The sequence below is a fragment of the Callospermophilus lateralis genome, chromosome 3 (assembly GCF_048772815.1).
Source record: "Callospermophilus lateralis isolate mCalLat2 chromosome 3, mCalLat2.hap1, whole genome shotgun sequence".
Classification (NCBI taxonomy): domain Eukaryota; kingdom Metazoa; phylum Chordata; class Mammalia; order Rodentia; family Sciuridae; genus Callospermophilus; species Callospermophilus lateralis.
In genome coordinates this window covers 31844448-31867843 of record NC_135307.1, presented here as the reverse complement: position 1 = coordinate 31867843, position 23396 = coordinate 31844448, and the positions used below count along the sequence as shown (strand labels likewise).

Sequence of the window (23396 nt, the reverse complement as noted above, 5' to 3'; positions counted from 1 at the left end):
CTTTTCTCTCTCTCTCTCTCTCTCTCTCTCTCTCTCTCTCTCTCTTTTATATATATTTTTAGTTGTAGATTGACATAATGCCTTTATTTTATTTATTCATTTTTATGTGGTGCTGAGGATCGAACCCAATGCCTCACATGAGCTAAGCAAGTGTTCTACCACTGAGCCACAACCCTAGCCTCTAGAAGTAGTTTCTTAACTTGTTAATTATGTGCAGAACTTGGATAATCATTTTGTCATTACTTTCACAGAGCTTAGGTCAAAATTTAGAAATTCCTTCAATTGTGAATATAGACAACAAACCATAGTACTAACTGCTCTGCCTATGATTCTGTTGTCCATAAAAAGGAGATGTTTTCATATCACATTATCTATTGGTGCAGCTATCTTAGAATATTGCTTGGACTTATCATTCCTTCAGAATTATAATAGAAGTAGATAAATTATTAGATCTTATAAATTTTATGTATATTGTATTTTTAAATTTTCTGTATAATTGATTTATTTTGAAATTATACATTTTTTTAATTCATTAACAAATATTATTCTGAGAAGAAATCCAATTTCATAGGCCTCCTAGATTGCCAAAAAAGATTGGTTATTTTTTAAAAAGGAAAGTATTAAAACCTACAGTGGGTCTTGTTTAGATCTTTTCTTTCCAAATAATTTTCTTTCCTTCTTCCTTTTTTCCCCTGAGATATTTATCTTAAAAGAATTAGTTTTCCTATTCTGATAGTCATTTCATCATTTTGTATTTTTTCACTGTAGCTGACTCCACTGGAACCCATTCTCTGTACACAACATACAAAGACTATGAGATTATGTTCCATGTGTCTACCATGCTGCCCTATACACCCAACAACAAGCAACAGGTAAGAGATCTTCATGATCAGTGCTTCCCCCCCTTATTTCATTTCCCCGAGAAGCCTAAGTGGCAAGTTTGTAAAATTTGAAACCAGAATTTAGTGTTGCACCTGTCACCGCAGCAGGAAGCTTTGTGATTTGTGCTCTGTGGAAACAGGAATAGCAAATGAGCGGAAAACAAATGAAGAGACACAGATTCCAGGTTAACAGCCAGCTGGATGACTTTGCGAATTAATCATTTGCTTTTCACCCACAGAGATTGAGGTTTTCATGAAATCTGAAGAGAACGAGTTGAAATCGTGATTAGATGACTCTGCAGGGTTGCAAAGAACATGCAGGAAGTGGGTGAAATTTCTCAAGAGGCCAGTGCAGAAAGCAGCAAAGTACTGATTCTTCATTTAGATTTCAAGGGAGATTTAGTCTAACTTGGAGAAAAGTCATAGTGTCAGTAGAATCTCAGAATAATGTTCTGTCATAGCATGTTCATCAGGAGATGTCAAGGACCTTAAATAACAACTGCATGTGTATGTGTCACACAATGTAGTCTGTCTTAAAAAGATCTAAAAGCACAGTGTGTCATTACTAAAATTTGAGATAGTAAAGTGCAACAACTAAGAAGTATGATCATTACAGAGTAAAATGGAAACTGGCAGTATTGTTTTTGAGAATATGTGGTAGGTTTTTTTTTTTTAATTCAAAATAAGTAATACCATCTAGAGAACTAAAAAGACTCTCCTTTCAAAGCTATTAAAAACATGAACAGTCCAGTTTTACTTGTGACCTTAAAGTGGATATAGATTTTTGTTATTGTCAATTGTTGTACTAACAGAACTCAGGCCAGCTGCAGAATGAATCACATCCTCTTTCACAAAATTTTACCAAACACTGATCTAATCTAGCACTTCATCGCTTTAGGTTTGAGTAAATCACAAATCTAAGTAGTGAAAGTTTTCTTTCAAGATTATCATATTAATAAAAAATAGGACAAAAAATAGTGAATCAGTTATAAATCTAAAATGAACCTGTTTTAAGATAAACTCACTAATCTGGACTTTGTTGACACTTTGTCTTATGGAAACTCCAAGTTTTAGATTTCCCTGAGAAAAAATATACCATGCTAACTAGACTTCTTATTGTGACCAGTCAGTAGACAAAAAAAAAAAAAAAAATTAAGAACTTTAACAAATTATCTTTAATGGGGAGATAAAAGGCTTATTCTGCCTGAATATTCAGAATAGAAAGATGAGATTTGTGAGGGTAAAAAATTTAATAAGATTCAGTTATTTCTAAGTAAATGAGTTTAAGTTGATATTTAAGTGGAAAACTATTTTAATTTGGGGGTCTAATCAAAGCAAAAGTGTGTGATCATAGACAAGAATAAGAAAATAATTAGTACTGTTATATATTAAGAAATTTTTGCCATCTGAGTGACACATACCTGTAATCTCAATGACTTGAGAGGCTGAGGCAGGACGCTTAAAATTTCAAGGCCAGCCTTAACTACTTGGTGACTTGGTAGGACCCTGTCTCAAAATAAAAAAGTTAAAAGGGCTGGGAATGTGGCTCAATGGTAGAGGAAGCCTGGGTTCAATCTCCAGTACAAAAAGAGAAAACAAATTCTCATTCTTTAGCTGAGGAATTAATTTTCTTCTGTATAGATGACTTTATGCATGGAAAAAAATGGAAATAATGTATCTCTTATAATCTTTTTTTGCGCTCTTTTAAAAATGAATACAGGCTTTATTATGCATAAGAGAAATAAATGGATTTGTTTCTGTTTTGTCCTTCGTGAAGTCATTAATTTCAGATATCAAGACACATGTCAAGGAAAGAATGACATTACATGAAAAAAGATGATGTCCCCTATTGTCATCTATGCAGGAATGGACATAGACAAGTAGTATTTATTTTTGGCTTGTTAAAGCTCTTGAATATGTTAATAATCTTTAATTATTGGAATATTCTGAGCAGCAATCAATTCAGACCATAACATCTGATTATATATCATGTTTAGAAATGAAGTAAAATGCCTCAATTGAAGATAATATGGGATATTTACAAATTCCTAAGGTTAAAAGTGCATTTCCTAAACATTCTAACCCCCAATTCTCAATCCTAATCTAAAAGGCATCTTTTCTCCTAGTTGACAGCCAGTATAGATCATTGATTTTACTGTTACGTAATTTGTGTACCTTGATGTCACTAGAGAATTTTTTAAGTTTTATAAGTGCAGCCTTATGTCTAATGGATAGTGTATAAAATGTCACATTGAGCTATTTTTCTCTTTTAAGAGCTTCCATAAAATAAATATGTGAGCTGGGTGTGGTGTTGCACACCTGTAATCTCAGAGGCTCAGGAGGCTGAGGCAGGAGGATCATGAGTTCAACGCCAACCTCAACACTTAGCAAGGACCTAAGCAACTTAGCAAGACCCTGTCTCTAAATAAAATATATTAGAAAGGGCTAGGGATGTGGCTCAGTGACTAAGCACCCCTGGGTTTAATCTCTGGTACCTAGATAAATAAATAAATAAGAGAAACACATATTTTGTTCATTTTTTCTTTACATTATTGAATTAAAGTGTTATAATCCCCTTGTGAAAAGGCAGTGGCCTACAATGATTCGGGGTGCCTGAATTTGAAACCACCTATATAAAACACCATTTAACATGAAACAGAAGGTGGTCTTAAGCAGCTTTCACTGTAATTAAAGTAGCTGTTTTAAACCTGAAATTTAACCTACTTTTAAATCGTTACTCCATTGTGGAATATTATTACTTTCGACACTCTCAGTTTGTGACATAAAAAGTCTAACAGCAACACCTTAGCCACGTTTTCTCTAAATGCAGCCAATTAAACCAGAACATAAATTGCCTTGTAATTGCTTCAGCCATTCTCATCTCTGAAATCTTCCCTGTGGCAAGTTTCTTTCTTATACAAAAATGGAACAAAACTGTTGTTATAGAAACTGAGGGTTTGGAGATGTTTGGGTCTGAGCATAATATGCCAGATATTGGTTAGATTTATTTGAATGGCCTTATATTTTATGCAAATTTCAGAATATTCATTTCCATATTCCTTGGAGGGAATAAGACAAGCTAAAATAGTGACAATAACTGCATAGATTACCTACCCTAGTCTGTACTGATTAGTAATGAGTGTTTTAAATACGGTTATATAAAGAAAATCGGGAGGGGAAATAAGGGCGCTGTCATTTATGTTGATTGCTTATTTTTTTCATAGCTCCTACGAAAGCGGCATATTGGAAATGATATTGTAACAATTGTTTTCCAAGAGCCTGGAGCACAGCCATTCAGCCCGAAAAATATCAGATCCCATTTTCAGCATGTCTTTGTCATTGTCAGGGCTCACAGTCCCTGCACCGACAACGTCTGTTACAGGTATGTACCCCTACTTCGCTAATGGTAGGTGGACACTGACTGAGTGTCATGCAGAGGCCCCATCCAGCTTTGCTTTCTGAAGTGGCAGTGGAGAGTCCGTTACTATTTATTTTGCTCCTTAAATTGTATATGCAGTTGAACAGATTCACACAATGACATAACCTGATGGCATTGGCATCCACCAGACTCGTTAGTTAGACACCTGCTGTTTGCATTTGCACCTCCTCCTTAGGCAGTAGCCTTCATCCATACCATCTGGTTACTAACCAACTAATTACTCATAGTGTTAATTATATATAATACACACACACACACACACACACACACACACACGGCAAAAGCAGAGATAAATTCTCATAATAAATGGGGAAGAGAAATTCACTTTTAAACAATTATTGTCATTAAAAAAGCCTAATCTTGTTTCTGACTTCTTGATTCACTGTCATTTCTAAATATAACTTTAGAGGCATTTCTATACTTTCTTAAACATCTGTTGAAAATACTTCAATGTCAATAGTTGACCAATCTCATGAGTATCTGAATTCAGAGGGCTTAGGTACTAAAGGAGATAAGACCTGTGATGCTGTCTTGATTTGAATGGAATCCCAAGAAGTGTAAGGATATTCTAGCATTTGTAAGACATGTCTAATACTCATCAAGCCTTTCAAAGTATGAAAGTTTAGCATTTCTTTCCATCCATAAACTTTAGGTGTTAGGCTTTGTTAATCTTTTATATTCATTTTTGAAGTAACGTTGCTACCTGCACAGAAAGTGGCCAATACAGACTAATAATGAGTTTGTGAGGTCCACTACTATCTAATTCTAGAGTAATGCAGGTTAATTCTAGGAGTAAAGCACTTTAGGGGTCAGAGTTAGTAAAGGTTCCTCTGGACTGCTGCTGACTGCTGCTGTCCTTGCTTACATCACAGGATGCATTCAATGAGGTCTTCCTGTAAGCTCAGTACCACTCTCTCTACCTTACATGTGTTACCTCATTTAATCTTGGTGTGTGTATATGTGTGTACATGTTCTTTATTTTTGTATATGTAATTAGAATTAAAATTACACTTGTGATTATTATCTCATGCATTCTTTGTGTTTTAACAGTTATTTTTATTGGCACATTGTACTTATGCATAATAGTGAGGCTTATTATGTCATTTGTACATGCACACAATATAATTTGTTCAGACTTATTCTCCAGTACTTTTCCTTTTCCCTCACTTAATCTTTAAAACCTATGAAGGCAGGTACCATTTTTGTCCCAATTTCAGACAATGAAATTAAAGTACACAATGGCTATATAACTTGCCTGAGTCCAGCTGACTCTCACTGGGCAGAATCAAATGTAGGTGGGGGGTTGGGTACTGGGGATTGAACCAGGGTCTTGTGTATGCTAGATAAACACTCTACCACTGAACTACCTACCCAGCCCTGTTTTACTTTATTTTTCCATTCCATTTCTCCCCTTACCCTCTCCCTCTTTCACAAGCCATGAAAGGTGAGTTTTTGTAGTCCTTATTCCTGACATGCAGCTATGTTCCAAAATTTCTCAGATACTTGAGCCTATATAAATACCCAAACCAGGGAGGTCTTCAGTTTCCTAAGTTCCAGGATGGAAACCCTGATAGTGTAGATTTACATCTGAAGCCCCTTCACCTAAGACATACTCTTTGAAATCTGCTTGGGTAGTTATAGAATGAATAAATAAGCACAGAACATTTGGCTATAATTGATATGGATAACTTTTTATTTAGAAAATACCTGAGCATTTGAAGCATGCTATCTACTGGATTCATGTAAAAGGATTTCACACTACTTTGTAGATAGAAAGCTAAGCCCTTTTTGAATGGGCACCTGGAAGTTTGGGGAATGGAAAACTAGACAGTTTCTTCTAAAGAAAATTCATTCTTTTTCAGGCTTTTATCTAAATCAGTACTGTTCAGTAGAAATATACAAGCCAGGGCTGTGGATTTAGCTCAGCTCTATGGTGCTTGCCTAGCATGCATGAGGCCCTGGGTTCAATCCCCATTACCACAAGAAGGGAAAGAAAAGAAATAAAATACAAATCACATATTAATTTTATATTTTTCTAATAGCCAGATTTTTAAAAAATTAATAAGAAATAGGTGAAATTAATTTGATACTGTTTTTTCACCCCATATAATATTTTATTTACCAAATATATTTAAGTATTAACATTTTAACTTGGACTAGTGTGATTCTTAAAATTAAAAAAAAATACTGTAACATTTACATTTTTTGGACTAAGTCTTTGCAATCTGGAGCGTATTTTAGACTTAACAGCACATCTGAGGATGTTAAATTTTCAGTGGACATAATCTGTATTAAGATTTCATAAAACTTTCAATTGAAAAAGTAGATTTTTACACCCAGATTGTTCCAGACACACTTTTAAAAAATATTTCAACTGAATTAAATGCCAGTTTTAAAATTTATATTAATTAAAATTTAATATTATTTAATATTCCTTGCTTACACCAGTCAGATTTCAAGTACTCAGAAGCTGTATGTTGTCAGTGGTCACCATAATGGACAGCACAAGTCTAAGCACACTGCTTAATGGGACAGGAGTTATGGCCTTTTTCATTGCTTTGCTGTTTTGTTGTTATCTCTGAAATCATGATTTTTGCTTTCTCTTACATTTAATCTGTTGCCTAAAGAGCACATCTTTTTAACCTATCATATGACGCTATGGGAGTCTGCCAAGAGAAGCACACTGAATACCCCTACTCATGCCACACAGGTGTGTCTGAAATTTCCTAGTTGCCAAGCTTGACTGCAGCCCAACACATCTTTTGCTTTTCTCCATTAGTAAATCAAAGGGAACATACCAATATGTAACATCACCAAAAGAAATCACAAGACATTATAAAGTGATGACTTTTTCCACCTGTAAACTCTAGGTATCAAAATTTTCTTTGACCTTCTCAAATGAAGTAGGTTATGGTGAGGTATTTGGAGGCCCATGTAGCCTTTATTGTGGGAGGAGGCAATGAGGAGGAGCTTATTTTCTCAGGAAAATAGATATATTACAAAGCAAAATAGAAAAAAAAAAGAAATTCTGTGGCAATTTTAGAATAAAACTGAGTCCTCAAAGAATTTTCACAGCTGTAAATTTGTTACCTACTGCAGCTATCCTCAGACTAGCAAGAATATGAATTTATATGCCTCTTTCATAAGAAGTACTTTGGTGTAAAGTTTAGAGCTACATTGATTTATTCTAATTTTAATTATGATTTAACTTTATTCCTGTGTGATGTAATTAGAGAAATTCAAATGCTTTTAATCATTTAAAATCTCTTCATTCCAATTTTCTCAAATATTTCTCATTTATGCTTATATGTTTATTTGCTGAAACCTACTTGAGGTCTGTGGTCTGGAACTTGGAAACTTTTTCTCAGGGAAATATCTTATTATAAACATGTAGAGAAATTCAGGGTCAGAATAGACTGAAGTTATAAAGGATATAAAGAAAATGGATTCAGTGTATGTTTTAAACACAGAAGGAATTCAATGAGAACAAAATGAATTATTTTACATGGTCAGGGGTAGGTGCAGTAGGAGCATAGGGACAGAATGGAGGGTGAGAAGCCTCCGTAAGCAGACCCCTGGCACAAGAAAAAGGAGGATGAGGCAGTAGAGGCCCTTGGAATTCAGGGTATCCAGGAAACCTTTGTAGAATTTTAGAAAAATGTACCCAGTGTTTCTATGCAAGGTAATAGGTAATTTTTACACAGAAAGATACATTTGGAAGTTGTTTTTATCTTTCATTTTTCACTAGTTCTTTTGTCAAATACTTTTTTGTGTATGTGCCAGGCACTATTCTAAACCCTGGGATTTAACTGGAGGACAAAAAAAACTTCCTACAGTCAATCCAGAGAGAAGGTCCTAGAATAGTATGTCATTAAGCCTTCCTGGGGATGGAAAGTTTAGGAAAAACTGACTAATTCTAGAAGCCAAATAACTTTGAATGGCCATGACAAAGCCAAGGACTGCGATATCAGTCACAATGTCTGCATACAAAACTTACCCTATAACTGATCAAAGGGCCCTCCAGGCCCTGTTCTGTTTGTATCATTGCAATAAGCTTAATTGCTTGGTCTCAGTTGATAGAGCAGATTAGAAGCTGCAAATCAAAAAGATGAAGGAGCAACAAAGGGCAAGAACATGCTAAAAACATCAATATGTGATTATCGTTAGAGGAGATGCAGAGAAAGTATTCACATTAAAGATACAAATTCAGTAAGAATAGTAGTCTGGGACATCTGCTTTGAGAACAAATAACAAATGTACTTTACTCACCCCTGAGGGCCTCACCTTGTAAAAACAGTGTCGAATATCATCATTTTTCAACAACTAATGAATCATTGGATCTGGCATTGATCATCAAAGGCTGCAAACGTCACACAAAAAAAGATGTGTGCTCTTACAAGGTATCATGTTTCCTCTCTCCCCAAGTTAAAGATGAATCTGATCAAGGCACTAGGCAAGTCAGTTTATAGGACATGGAAAAGACATAGGAGCACCTTTAGTTGACAAGATTCAGATTCTGGACAACTCCAAATAAGAACAGTCCAGTTTCTTCAACAGATAAATTACAAGAGATAAAAGGATGGGAGAAGTGCAGGGGAATCCATTAAATGAGAAATTTTTTAAAAGATGGACTAATTAATTACAATGTATTGATTTTATTTGGATCCTAATTGAAACAAAAAGATATAAAAAATATAAAGGTATCTTAAACAATTGGAGATAGGACCATTGGCTCCCTATTTGATGAAGTTAAAAGAATATTTTTAAACTAGCATAGTAATAAGTACTTGTAATAATGACCCTGTGTCTTCAAAACAAATGCTAATTCTGACCAGTAGCTACTTCTAGGAAGGTAAAAATAAGTTACTTCTCTCAGGAAAAAAATTCTTTTCAATGGTTAAAATGTAATAATGTTGAAGAGTCAGTATAATGTAGCTCAAAAAGCACTTGGAACTAGACCAGATTGTGAAACCCCTTAGTTGTTAAAATTCATTTTTCTGTGCAGTGGAAGATTGCTTGACATCTACTTAAAATCCAGCAATAAGTAAAGGAGTGTGGTACAAGCTCCTGAAATGTCCTGTCTGTCCTCTGCCTTCTCTTTAAAAAAAAAAAAAAACAAAACATCAATTCAGGCCAGGCATGGTGGTGCACGTCTGTAATCCCAGGGACATGGGATTCTGAGGCAGGAGTATCGCAAGTTCAAGGCCAACCCAGGCAACTTAGAAGACTGTGTCTCAAAATTTAAAAAGAAGGGGGCTGGGGATGTAGCTCAGTGGTAGAACTTTCCTGGATTCAATCCTCAGCACCACAAAAAAAAAAAGTTTGTTTGTTTTTTTTTTTCCGCAAGTTTTACCTAAGAAGAAGAAAAAGCCAAAATGGGTCAAGTGGTAGAAATTTCTTTCAGAAGATCAAGCCATGTTAACAACTCCATTAGCCAGTGCAACTGACCTTTCTAAGGAAAAAATCTGAATGTTATTCTATTTTTTTATAAAGAATTTAACCTTTAGAAGAGCATGAGAAGAAGACTACCACTAAATAGGGAAGAGAGGTGGGAAGGAAAAAGAGGGAGAAGGGGAGTTGCACAGAAGATGGAAGGAGAACCTCACTGTTATACAGAATACATATATGATGGTGTAATGAGAAAAAGAAAAAAAAAGTGTGACACATTAGATTGGATAGAGAGAAAGGATGGGAGAGGAGGGGAGGAATAGGGAGGATAGGAAGGGCAGCAGAATAGAATAGACAATATGATTGATATATGTACATTCCATGTATGTATTATGTATCGAAATACATTCTACTGTCATGTATGACTAAAGAAAATAAATAAAATTTAAAAAAAATAAAGAATTTAACCTTTATTTTTTTAATTTGTTTTTTATGTGGTGCTGAGGATCAAACCCAAGGTTTCAACCATGCTAGGCAAGTGCTCTACCACTGAGCTACAACCCCAGCCCTGTGTATGTCATTCTTTGAACTTAAAAAATTATTTAGGGAAAAGTTCGATTCCCTAGCATAGCCTTTTGGACGGGGCCTTTCAGGTCTGGCCTCTCCTTTCTGAGTCTCTTCAGGCAGCTCTATCAACTCCTTTCCCAACTGGCACCTCACTCTTCTGTAGCTACTTAGCCTCCTCAAAAAGTATGTGCTGTACCTTGTCTCTCTGTTGTCTGGGCTGGATGCCTGTCCCCACACATTTTGCTTCTCAGTCATCTGATAAATTGTTGCTTTTCTTTTCTCTGGGAAGGCCCCCCTGACCTGCCAGGACTAAAGTGCCTTTTCCAGAAGGTTACCAGTACTACCCTGCATTTCCCCCAGCAAACGACTCAAACTTTTGGAAGTAGTTCCCACCAGACTTTGAATATCTGAAGGGCTGAGCCTATGACATACTCACCCTTGATCCTCATCATTAACACAGTGCCTAGCATATAGGAAGAACTCAGTGAAATATTGGGTGACTGAGTACTGTTAAAAATCAAATGCTTTCCAAAGACAGATTGAGTGGCTTATGTTTGTTTTGCCACTGATCTTTCCCATCCTTTGCCCAGATCCACTTTCTTGGGAAACTCCCCAAGATAGCACTCTGACCCACGCTCCAGGAAGAGAGCCTCTACTATTTGGACATTTTCTGTGTCCTCTTTCTTTTAAAGTTGGGGTTAGGAATTATTGTTTATTGTTGTTTCCATGCTTTCAAAGTTCAAGTATCTTATTCTTCTCTTTTTCCCATTGACTTCTGTTCAGGTGTCTCTGGAGCATTCTTACATATCAACTTGAAATTGAGTACAAGACATATTACTCCACCCAAGAAACCTTAACTCAGAGCTTGAGTAATATGTTCTTATCAAGAGCTTTGGCTATTTAGAGTTTATCTCCCACCCTAGCACAGTCTTGACAACTCTGTACAAACCATTTCATTTCAATTGTCTGTCAACAATTCATCAGGCCCCTCCTATATGCTAGGCCCTGTGTTACATGAAGGATCAAGAGCGCTTAGCCCTCCAGAAACTCAGTCTGGTGGGAACTACTTCTAGGGGTTTGAGTCCTCTGCTGGCAAATCACAGGATGCTACTTGTAATACTGGCTAATCACAAGGGGTAATCACAGGACACCTTCCTGGTCCTTTGGTTGTTCTCAAAAGTTTTAGAAAACATATTTTAGATTAAATGGGATACAAATATTCCTTGGAAGAATGCAAAATTGAGATGAATTTTAATAATTCAAGATTTCATTGGAAGAGTTTGAAAACCACTGACTTCCCCGATTTCTCTTCCATTGCTAACTTTCCCCAACTGCTTTAACCTCTGATGTCTAGATAACCCTCTTGGGTAGAATATGTCAGCCCTTAACAATGCTAGGTAAATAAGGAATGGCTATAATTTTAAGGAATGTACTTTTTCTAAGATGCAGAATTGCAAACTAGGCTAATACAAATGTGTCCGAGCATAGGTTCTTTGGAATCTGCTTTTAAAAATAGCAAGAACCATTTATAATTAATATGTCTTAAGGATCCATATAGAGCAAACTGAAATTTCAGAACAGGCTTATTTTTTATCCTCAAAATATTCTATTTAACTTAAACTTTTATTATCAAGAGTTCAGAATTTGTGGCATCTAAATTAATGAGCTTTTTAACCTTGTGGAAACCTTGAAAGTTAGATTTATACAAAACAAAACTCTATCTGAAAAGGGCATTCTAGGGTATCATCTTCCTCATCTTCTTCTAAAGGGATTCTATTTCTGATAATGCAAAGCTGATTTTAGTGTCTATATCATTTACTTCTCTACCATGGTGAATCATTGATAATTACATGTTAAAGATTCAGTTCTTTCCTTCATAGTTCATTCTAGAACTCTAATTATTGGTGGGTTTTCAGTATATATTTGTCTAAAGTTCTATCACTTAATAAATAGATCTATAGAAAGCCAGTGGGTTTGGGGATAAGTAGATGGATGTGCTCATAATCACACCCCCTGCTAAGAATTTTTCTCTCCTGTTTAAAATAAAATCACAGCTGTTTTCTGAGAAAGAATGGCAATTTGAGTGAAATTAGCAAGAGAAGTTGCCAATTTTAAAATGAAAGATATTAAATATTTCTGGATCCTTTCAGGATTCCTTTTAGAAAATGTAACTAATCTGGATTTCAGTATCTTTGCTTGACTTCAGAAGAAAAAAATATATGACGTGATCAAATTAAAAATACAGCTGTCAGCATTCAAGCCAAACAGAGCACAATAGACAAGAAAAATTGCCCTTCTAACACAGGGATAATTAAGCATAATGCATGCATTCAGAGGTTTCTGTGGAACTCTTCTCCAACAGAATGTGGAGCACTGCTCACAGCCTTTCTTTGTCATAAAGTAAATCAGGTAGTCTTTTTTTTTTTTCTCTTAATTTGTGAAAACCAAAAATTCTTCAGTTCCATGGCATCTTCTGACAGAGTAATGTAGCTTTCCATTCCACTGGGATATAACTTGTATACTAAAATTTTTGAATTTTATTTATCCTGTTTTCTTAAGATATGTTTATTTTTTGAAAAGAATATTTGAATATCTTAAAGCAGATGCTTCCTAAAATAAAGAAAACATGAAACAGAGCTCTTCAATTTAATTTGAAAAGTGCACACTTTGAAGTTTCTGTTCTGGGAGTTTAAGAGACATGGATTCTATATCACTTCCCTAATACTTAGTGCAATTTGATAACTGACTTTTTAAATAATTTGGAAATTATTTAAAAAGTTATTTAAAGTTATTTAAAAATTATTTTAAAAGTTATGTTATTTTTGTTACTATAGCTCTGTAGTATAATTTAAGGTCTGGTATTGTGATGCTTCCTGCTTTACTTTTCTTGCTAAGGATGGCTTTGGCTATTCTGGGTCTCTTATTTCTCTGAAGGGATTTTATGACTGCTTTTTCTAATTCTATGAAGAATGTTATTGGGATTTTTTTTAAATTGTAGATGGACACAATACTTAAATTTTATTTACTTATTTCTTGTGTGGTGCTGAGAATCAAACCCAGTGCCTCACACATGCTAGGCGAGTACTCTGCCACTGAGCCACAACCCCAGCCCCTCAGGAAATGCATTAAATCTATATAATACTTTTAGTAGTATGGCTCTTTGACAATATTAATTCTGCCTATCCAAGAGCATGGGAGATCTTTCCATCTTCTAAGGTCATCTTCAATTTCTTTCTTTAGTGTTCAGTCGTTTTCATTGTAGAGGTCTTTCACCTCTTTTGTTACATTGATTCCCAAGTATTTTATTGTTTTGAGGCTCTTGTGAATGGGTTAGTTTTCCTAATTTCTCTTTCAGTGGATTTATCACTGATGCATAGGAATGTATTTGATTTGGGGTCTCAATTTTATATCTTGCTACTTAGCTGAATATATTAGCTCTAGAAGTTTTCTGGTGGAATTTTTTGCATCTTCTAAATATAGAATCATGTTGTTGGCAAATAATTATAGTTTGAGGTCTTCTTTTTCCTATTTGTATCCCATTAGTTTCTTTCTTCTAATTACTATAGCTAGAGTTTCAAGGACAGTGAATAAAAGTGCTGAAAGAGGGCATTCTTGTCTTGTTCCAGTTCTTAGAGGGAATGCTTTCAATTTTTCTTCATTTAGAATGATGCTGACCTTGGGTTTAACATAGATAGCTTTTATAGTTTTGAAGTATGTTCCTATATTCCTAGTTTTTTTTTAGTATTTTGAAGATGAAGGGGTACTGTATTTTGTCAAATGCTTTTTCTGTATCTGTTGAGATAATCATATGATTCTTGTCTTTAAGTCTGTTGATGTGATGAATATGTTTATTGATTTCTGTATGTGGAACCAACATTGCATCCCTGGGGTGAACCCTGGGATTACGGTGCATTTGTATCTTTTTGTGTATTATTTGCCAGAATTTTATTGAGAATTTTTATGTTTATATTCATCAGGGACATTAGTCTAAAGTTTTTTCCTTGATGTGTCTTTATCTGGTTTTTCCTTTATGTGTCTTTATCAGGGTGATACTAGCCTTAGAGAATGAGTCTGGAAGGGTTCCCTCCTTTTCTTTTTCATAGAATAACTGGAGGAATATTGGTGTTAATTCTTCTTTGAAGGCTTGTAAAACTCACTTGAGAATCGTTTAGTCCTGGCCTTTTCTTGTTTGGTAGGCTTTTGGTGGCATCTTTTATTTCATGAAATTGATCTGTTTAAATTGTGTATGTCCTCCTGATTCGGTTTGGGTAGGTTTTATGGCTCTAGAAATTTGGTGATGTCTTCAAGGTTTTCTATTTTATTGGAGTATAAATTTTCAAAATAGTTTCTGATTATCTTCTGTATTTCAGGAGTGTCTGTCATGATATTTCCTTTTTTATACAAATTTTAGTAATTTGAGTTCTCTCTCTCTCCTCATTAGTGTGGCTAAGTGTTTATCAACTTTTATTTTTTCAAAGAACCAACTTTTTACTTTGTCAATTTTTTGAATTTTTTTTTTTGTTTGCTTCATTTCGTTGATTTCAGCTCTGATTTTAATTATTTCCTGTCTTCTTCTGCTTTTGGTGTTGATTTGTTCTTCTTTTCTAGGACTTTGAGATGTAATGTTAGGTCATTTATTTCTGGACTTTCTATTATTTTAATGAATGAGCTCAATGCCATGACTCTCCCCTTAGCACTGCCTTCATAGTGTCCCAGAGATTTTGGTTTTTTTTTTTTTAATATTTATTTTTTAGTTGTAGTTAGACACAATACCTTTATTTATTTATTTTTATGTGGTGCTGAGGATCAAACCCAGGGTCTTGCACATGCTAGGTAAGTGCTCTACAGCTGAGCAACAACCCCAAACCAAATTTTGGTATGTTTTATCACTGTTCTCATTTACCTCCAAGTATTTTTTTATTTCATCCCTAATTTCTTCTGTTATCCATTTGTCATTCAGTAGCATTTTATTTAGTGTGTCATGTCTTAGAGTAGCTTCTATTTTTTATTTTATCATTGATTTCTAATTTCATTCCATTATGGTATGATAGAATGCATGGTATTTTCTCTCTCTCTCTTTTTTTTTTTTTTTTTTTTGCTAAGAGTTGTTTTGTGGCATAAAGATATGGTCTATTTTAGAAAATGATTTGTGTGTTGCTAAGAAGAAAGTATATTCTTTCATTGATGGATGAAATATTCTATATATGTCTGTTAAGTCTAAATTATTGATTGTATTATTTAGTTTCATAGTTTCTTTGTTTAATTTTTGTTTGGAGGATCTACCCGATGTTGAGAGAGGTGTGTTAAAATCACCCAGTATTATTGTGTTGTGGTCTATTTGATTCTTGAAATTGAGAAGGGTTTGCTTGATATATGTAGTTGCTCCATTGTTTGGGGCATAAATATTTACAATTGTTATCTAACTTGTTGATGTGTAATTCCCTTAATCACTATGAAATGTCCTTCTTTTGTCCTGATTAACTTTGGCTTGAAGTCTACTTTATCTGATATGAGGCTAGAAACCCCTGCTTGTTTATATGATTCATGTGAGTGATACGTGTTTTCCCATTCTTTCACCTTCATTCTGTAGACGTCTTTGCCTATGAGTTGAGTCTCTTGGAGACATCATATTGTTAGGTCTTGTTTTTAAATCTAATCTGCCAGTCTTTTTTTTTTTTTTTTTTTTGGTGTGTGGGTACCAGGGATTGAACTCAGGAGGGGCACTCAACCACTGAACCACACCCCCCAGCCCTATTTTGTATTTCAATTAGAGATGGGGTCTCATTGAGTTGCTTAGTGCTTCGCTATTGCTAAAGCCGGCATTGAACTTTCAATCTTCCAGTCTCGACCTTCCAAGCTGCTGGGATTACAGGCATGTGCACCATGCCCAGCTCTGTCTATGACTTTTAATTGATAAGTTTAGGCCATTAATGTTCAAGGTTATTTATATTCCTGGTCATTTTATTCATTTCTGATTTTTAAGTTGAATTTCTCTTTTGATTGATTGATCCTTTAGTGTAGTTGCTCCCTATGCTAGTTTTCACTGTTTTGTTTTGTTTTTCATTTCATATTCATGGAATATTTTGTTGAGAACAAAATATTTTGTAGTTCAGGCTTTCTAGTTGTAAATTCTTTTAACTTTTGTTTATCACGGTAAGATTTTATTTCATCTTCAAATCTGAAGCTTAATTTTGCTGGATATAGAATTCTTGGTTGGCGTACATTTTCTTTCAGAGCTTGGTATATATATTCTAGGATCTCCTAACTTTGAGGGTCTATGTTGAGAAATCAGCTGAGATCTGTGTAATCTGATATTTTTCTCTTGCAGTCTTTAAAATTCTATCCTTATTCTGTATGTTAGGCATTATCATTATAATTATAATGTACCTTGGTGTGGGTCTTTTGTAATTTTGTACATTTAGGGTCCTGTAAGCCTTTTATTTTTGATTTTCCATTTCATTGATTAGGTTTGGGAAATTTTCTGATATTATTTCATTGAAAAGATTGCTCATTCCTTTGATTTGTATCTTCATGCCTTCATCTATCCAATAAATCTTAAATTTGGTCTTTTAATGTTATTGCATAATTCTTAAAAGTTCTGTTCATCAATTCTCTGTGGTCAACTCTATTTTTAGATTATATATTTTGTCTTCATTGCCTGAGGTTCTGTATTCCAAGGGTTCTAGTCTATTGATGATACTTTACATTTAATTTTTAATTTGGTTTATTGCTTCCTTCATTTTGAGGATTTCTGCATGGTTTCTTTTCAGAATATCTTTTTATTGGACTCATCTTTCATCTCCTGAATTTTATCTCTGATTTCAACTCCTTACATATCCTTTATGTCATAGATCAGTCTAACTATGTACATTCTAAACTCCTTCTCCGACATATTCTTTTGTGCAAAATACTTTGTAATTTTTTATGGAGTTACATATGTGTAATATGAATCTAATCTGTTAAAAAATGAAAGTTATAACTTAAAGTTTTCAGGGTTTTTTTGTTTTTGTTTATTTTTTGCCTGAATAAAAATTTATGTTCTCTAAAGCCTAAATATAGTTGTATGAAAAAGTATGCTTATACTAAGCAGAAATGTACGTTGTTACCTGTGTGAAAATGAGTAGTTATTTTTCTTTTGAGGTTTGTCTCCCCCACCCTCTCCAATGCAGGGAATCAAACCCAGGGCAAGTGTTCTACTACTCACCTACACCCTAGCCCTGTCTTTATGAAAATAGGTTTTATTTTCATATTGTGAAACTGAGAAATAATGACATAGCTCTTTGCCTTTGATCTTTGCTTTTTTGTCTCAGTGTGGCTGTCACCAGGTCCAGAGATGTGCCTTCCTTTGGACCTCCCATCCCTAAAGGGGTCACTTTCCCCAAGTCAAATGTGTTCAGGGACTTCCTTTTGGCCAAAGTGATTAATGCAGAAAATGCTGCTCATAAATCAGAAAAGTTTCGGGCCATGGCAACTCGCACCCGCCAGGAATACCTGAAAGATCTTGCCGAAAAGAATGTTACCAACACCCCTATCGACCCTTCGGGCAAGTTTCCGTTTATCTCTCTGGCCTCCAAGAAGAAGGAAAAGTCAAAGCCATATCCAGGAGCTGAGCTCAGTAGCATGGGGGCCATCGTGTGGGCAGTCCGTGCCAAAGACTACACCAAGGCTATGGAACTAGACTGCCTCCTAGGGATCTCCAATGAATTCATCGTCCTCATCGAACAGGAAACAAAGAGTGTGGTTTTCAACTGTTCCTGCAGAGACGTGCTGGGGTGGACTTCCACTGACACAAGCCTCAAAATATTCTATGAGCGAGGAGAGTGTGTTTCAGTAGAAAGTTTTATTAGCAGTGAGGATATCAAAGAAATTGTCAGAAGGCTGCAGGTGAGTCTTTTTCCTTCCACACAAATGCAGTTTCTCTTTCAGAAAGTTTTCAGTACCGACCAGGGTCAGGTTACTGAAGTTTATTTGCACCTCTGGGAACTCCTTGCTAATGTGAAGTGACACAGAGTTTATCTCAGTTTGTGTTTCCCATCACTTATTTGGAAAAATATCCAAACATGGGGGAGAGAATCCATCTACTATATGTTTGTTAGAAGCTCATTTGAATGTGAGCTGATCCCACTGCCTTGGTGACTGATATTGCATCCCAACCAATTTCAAATAGTAGTTGAAAAGAGATTTTTGTTTGAGTATCTGCTACCTTGAGTATTTTAAAGTGAGTTGAGTAACAGAATAGGTTTTTTTTTGCTGCCAACTCCTAAGTCTCTGTTAGAAGTTTCCTTGTAACTTTAGGAAAACCATTGAGCTCTCTGGATGCAACAAATATGCTCCTTTTGGCCTATTGAATAGAGACTAGTTAAGGGGAAATTAACTGGACTACCCTTCAGTCGGCAGTAGGTATTCAGAAATAACCCTGCCTGTGATGTTTTTCCAGGTCAACCCCAATAACTTTGGTTTCCTTGTCTAGTTTGTTTCAAAAGGTTGTGAATCAGTGGAAATGACTCTGCGAAGAAATGGGCTAGGACAGCTTGGCTTCCATGTCAACTATGAGGGCATTGTGGCAGATGTGGAGCCCTATGGCTATGCCTGGCAGGCAGGGCTGAGGCAGGGCAGCCGCCTGGTGGAAATCTGCAAGGTGGCAGTGGCCACCCTGAGCCATGAGCAGATGATCGATCTCCTGAGAACATCCGTTACGGTGAAAGTTGTCATCATTCCCCCCCATGAAGACTGCACCCCACGGAGGTAGGTCTGAGTTAGCAGCTGACGCAGAGACTTGACAGCAGGCTTTGTGTACCACGTAGAACATCTCCTAGAAAGTATGGAAGTAAGGTGTTAGGAAGCGCAGTGGATTACATGCCATTCTAAAAGTTCCTTCCATGGAAAGTCACACTTAGCACACAGCTCCCTTTCAGCATGTGGCAGCAGCTGCTAGAAAAAGTAACTGAGGCCAGTCCTAGGATTTACATCTCTGGATGCATAAAGTTGCTGCTACAGAGATGTCTGGTAATATCCATTTAAAGCACCTTGCACCAATAGCTGAGAAGCATTGGCCACTTCACATTCAAAGATGCTCAGCATCTCGGCCCTTCAGATTTTCTCTTTCATGTTTCATGACACTCACTCTCTCATTGGTACCTCATTGCTCTTCCAAACTCAGAGTATTGTTTTGGGCCCTGCTTCCTGAGCCTGGACAGCTGAACGTGACTTACAGGCTTTTTCCTGACTGTATCTGCATGTGCTGGGAATTGGCTTCAGATGCGCTGGTACTGCTCCTGATGCCTTAGCAGTTTGGTTTCCAGCCTTCTCCCAAGGGGAATGCCCAGGCCCTCCTGCCTGTCCAGCTCCTGCCAAGCCAGCAGCAATGTCGAAAATTTAATTTCTTTGCCTCTGGGGAGGGTTCTTGATGGAACAAATTTATTCAACTGCTTTTTTTTTTTTTTTATTTCCCTCTTTCTTTGCGCTTACACATGGTATTTTTGCTCTTTTTTAAACAATTTGTTATTTATTTAGCCATTATTTTCTAAGAATTTCTCTTAAGCTTTGGCAATTAATTCTTAGGTCTTTTAAAGTCAAGACAAAGTTATTTATCATATTTCTTCCTAAAATGACCATTCCCTGTGCCTGATCTTACATCAGTTTATGGTTATCAGATGGCAGAATGTAAACAGTTGGGATAGGTTATTTGTGTACTTTAAAGGTAAGCAGCAATGATAACCTAAACATACTTCAGTTACATCCACACTTTGCTTGTAATAGTACTTCCTAATACTGCTTATTTCTTAGAAGACCCAAGATTTGTCAAAATATAGTAAAAAATACTTATCATTATTTATTTATTTACTTACTTATTTAGGAGTGGGAATATTCTGAAAATGCCCTATATGCATATCCTGCTTTGGTTAACTAGAGCTGATGAATCTGTTAGCCATTTTTGGTTTCCTTAAGCACATCATCATAGACATTAAGAATTATGGATATAGCTCAGTGTGGAGCACCTGCCCAGCATCACAACGCCCTGGGTTCAATCCCCAGCAGTAGCAGCAGCATCACAACACAGATATTTTTATTTAGTATTCTCCCAAATCAGGATACAAAACATGACTCAAGGTAGCCCTGAGAGGCAGTGGGGTTTCAACCTAGGACACTCTCCAAGTGCCCTGCACTCCTCTGCTTGCTGCCTGTCTGCTGTCCTTGGTCTCTCTAAACAGGCAGCTATAAACTGGCCTGCTCCTCCTCCTCCCTTTAGAAATGGCTTCAAAGGGAACCCATTGAAAACAAGATTTGTGAGTTGTTGACCTTACTTACACATGATGAAGAGCTGTAGACTGGAGGTGGTCCTCTCAAAGATGAAGCCCATAGACCTTGTGATGCTACCTTTTCCTTATTTCTAGGCTCCCAGACTTTCATGGGGCAGCGTAAGAGGGAAGTACATTGGTGTGAGTGTGGCGAGACGGGGGAACAATATTGACACTGAAATCGTGAACAGTTTTTACTAGACAAATGGATCAGAAGGCCTGGTGCTGGATCGATAAAACTGTGATAAGAGGTGGTTTATCTACAGCAATGTGCTAGACTAGGTTTATCATCTCTGGTGTGTTGGTAAAAGTGACATTTGCTAAGCGGTTTACTTTAATGTGCCAGGTCCTAGAAAAATCACTATTATATGAATAATTGCATTGAATCCTTAAAATAATTCTCTGAGGTAATAGTATTATTATTGTTGCTCTTGTTTTAAAGGAAACTGAGCCTCAGAAAAGTCAGTTATTTCCTGAGCTCATCTGCAAACTTGGGTCCAACTTCAGAGTCCGTGCTTACAACTGCTCCTCTGTATGCTCACCCACCTCTGCCTTACACACTACACAGGGATAAAATGGTTAACTGTTGGAGAGGAAACTGCTGATTCCAGTGGTGTACACATTCCCACTGTGGCCAGTTTCAGGCTACCACCATGACATCCCTGAAGGCAGACCTGGGGTAGACAACCCACTCCTGCAGGCGCATGTCTTCTGGCTAAAACACTGAGCAAGTGAACCGCATTTGTCTTCCCCTCTCAGCAGCGCATTCCTGCCATCTTCTCAGGGCCAGCCAGGCTGCCACTGTGTGCTAGCAGAGTGCTGGGGCCAGAGGCTGGGTGAAGGGTCAGTCTCTACACAGGCCCAGTGGCTGCTGCCATCCTCTACCCTTTTCACTGTGGCTTCCATCAGAAAAGCCCCTGCCAGCTCCTCAGGCAGGTGGAAAATGGTGCACTGGTGCCTCTGGAGGACTGGAAGCCTGCTCCTCCTCCTCCCTTTAGAAATGGCTTCAAAGGGAACCCATTGAAGCATTAACACCCTGTTACTGTGTTCAACAAAATAAGATAATGCTCTTCTGTCATTTTTTTCTTCTCCTCCGCACTTCACACTCCCACTGCTGTTTTCCTAGCAACTAATTACTCTGTTCTTTGACTAGTCACTCTCCCTTCTCTGTCAACCATTTCTTTAAGGCAGCTCCAGAGTGAGGCAGAACAGGCCTCCATGAGCTGAGGGGGGTCACAGGCATCCTCAAGGCAACTGGAATACAGACCCCTGAGTGTGTATTTTTACATGAGAATACAAACTGGCTCATGGCAACTTCATTTCCATGATGAAGAGGAGGCAGCTGGGAGGGTGCAGTAGCTGTTCAAGAAGTGAACAGGACCAGTTGGGAGCACAGCATGAGGGAAGCAGTCCTGCTTGAAAGAGGCCCCTCACCTGCCTCTGTCACCCCTCTGCGTCTTGACCATCAGCATCTAAGACCTCTGAGTTTTCAAAGTCATTCTCTTAAAAAGAGAAAAAAATACTTGGCTAACCGATGAAACTGAGATGTCTCCATTGGTATTGCATAGGAGTCACAGACGTTTATTCTGTGAGGGCCACTAGCCTGTGGTTTTTAAAGAAAGCAATCAAGGACCATTCAAGAGCTAAAAACAAACAAGTTACATATAAAGGCCAAACTACTTTTTTTGGTACTGAGGATTTGGAATCAAATAACCTTTTAAACAAAAACAGATTTTTTGTTTGTTTGTTTTTGGTGTGACAGTGCTGAATCAAACTGCAGTAGAACAGGAAGGGTTATGAGAATTTATCTGGGTCAGATCTCATTTTTTAGATAAACGGGTGGAAAGAAGTTGAATACTTTTTGTTTGTTTGTTTGTTTTTGAGCCAAAGTCATATGGCTTCTAGAGACCAAGCTATCCTCAGACAAGACTTTTCTGACTCAAGAGTCCAGTGTTGAATGTTTCTGTTCAGTGTACTGTTCAAATATTTCTCCATGTTTCTTAGTGATTAAGAAAAAGGAGAGAGTAATGAGAAATCAGAAATGAAAAAAAGAATAAAAAGACTGAAAAAGACAGTGAGTGGTTAATTTTGTGGTTTCAGCAAGTCACCATTTGTCACTTTTTCCACTGTAATTATCATTCTTGCTGCCACAACTCTTCAATTTGGTCTGTAAAAGTTGTTGAATTTTCCTTTTTGCCATATGCTATGCCTTGAATAAGATGTGATAGTCACTACAGGTGTATAATCTCTGGGGGATTGGGGTCATGTTCTTCAGTTAAGAGAATAGAATAAAACTGGCCTGCAGGAAGACTAGTTCTGTGTCTAAACCCCTGCTCTGCCACCCCCTGGCTGTATACATTGGGGCAACTTAATCCTTCCAGGCCTCCTTCCATTTCCTCTTGGATGAAGAGAGGATAAAGATAGTAGGTATCCACTTCAGAGATGCTGAAATGTGGCTGGATTAGTATCCAACCATCACAGTTATATTTATTTTATTATAGTTACCATTCTTAAACACTAAATTTTGCTTCAAATGATAGAATGAAAATCCTTTTAGGAATATTTATGCATGGCATTAAAAATCAGCTTTAGTCTTTGTTTTTCAGTGCCTATTTCCTTTTTGATTCCATATATCTTTCTTATGTTTTGCAGAGATAAGTGAGAGACCAGGAAGCCAGTGGGCGGTTACCCCTGCTACAAAAGGCAGTCAGAAGTGGCAGAAATGGCAGGTGGCTGAGGTTTAGCTCAGTGTGGGATGCATGTCAGACAAAGAAGAACATACAATATTTCTGTAATTTTTCAATAGTGATTACATGTTAAAAT

General features: G+C 36.6%; 1 protein-coding gene across 6 annotated transcripts in view; it reads left to right on the top strand.

The window, feature by feature from the left end:
* The window catches only part of Sipa1l1 (signal induced proliferation associated 1 like 1), a 130296-nt gene that overhangs the window by 52401 nt on the left and 54499 nt on the right, over positions 1–23396 (top strand). For all 6 annotated transcript variants that reach the window (XM_076849928.2, XM_076849927.2, XM_077109129.1 and 3 more), the window contains exons 5-8: positions 769–872; positions 4106–4263; positions 17586–18159; positions 18746–19020. In XM_076849928.2, coding sequence (XP_076706043.2) covers positions 769–872; positions 4106–4263; positions 17586–18159; positions 18746–19020 — 1111 coding nt within the window. The remainder of the gene's footprint in view (positions 1–768; positions 873–4105; positions 4264–17585; positions 18160–18745; positions 19021–23396) is intronic.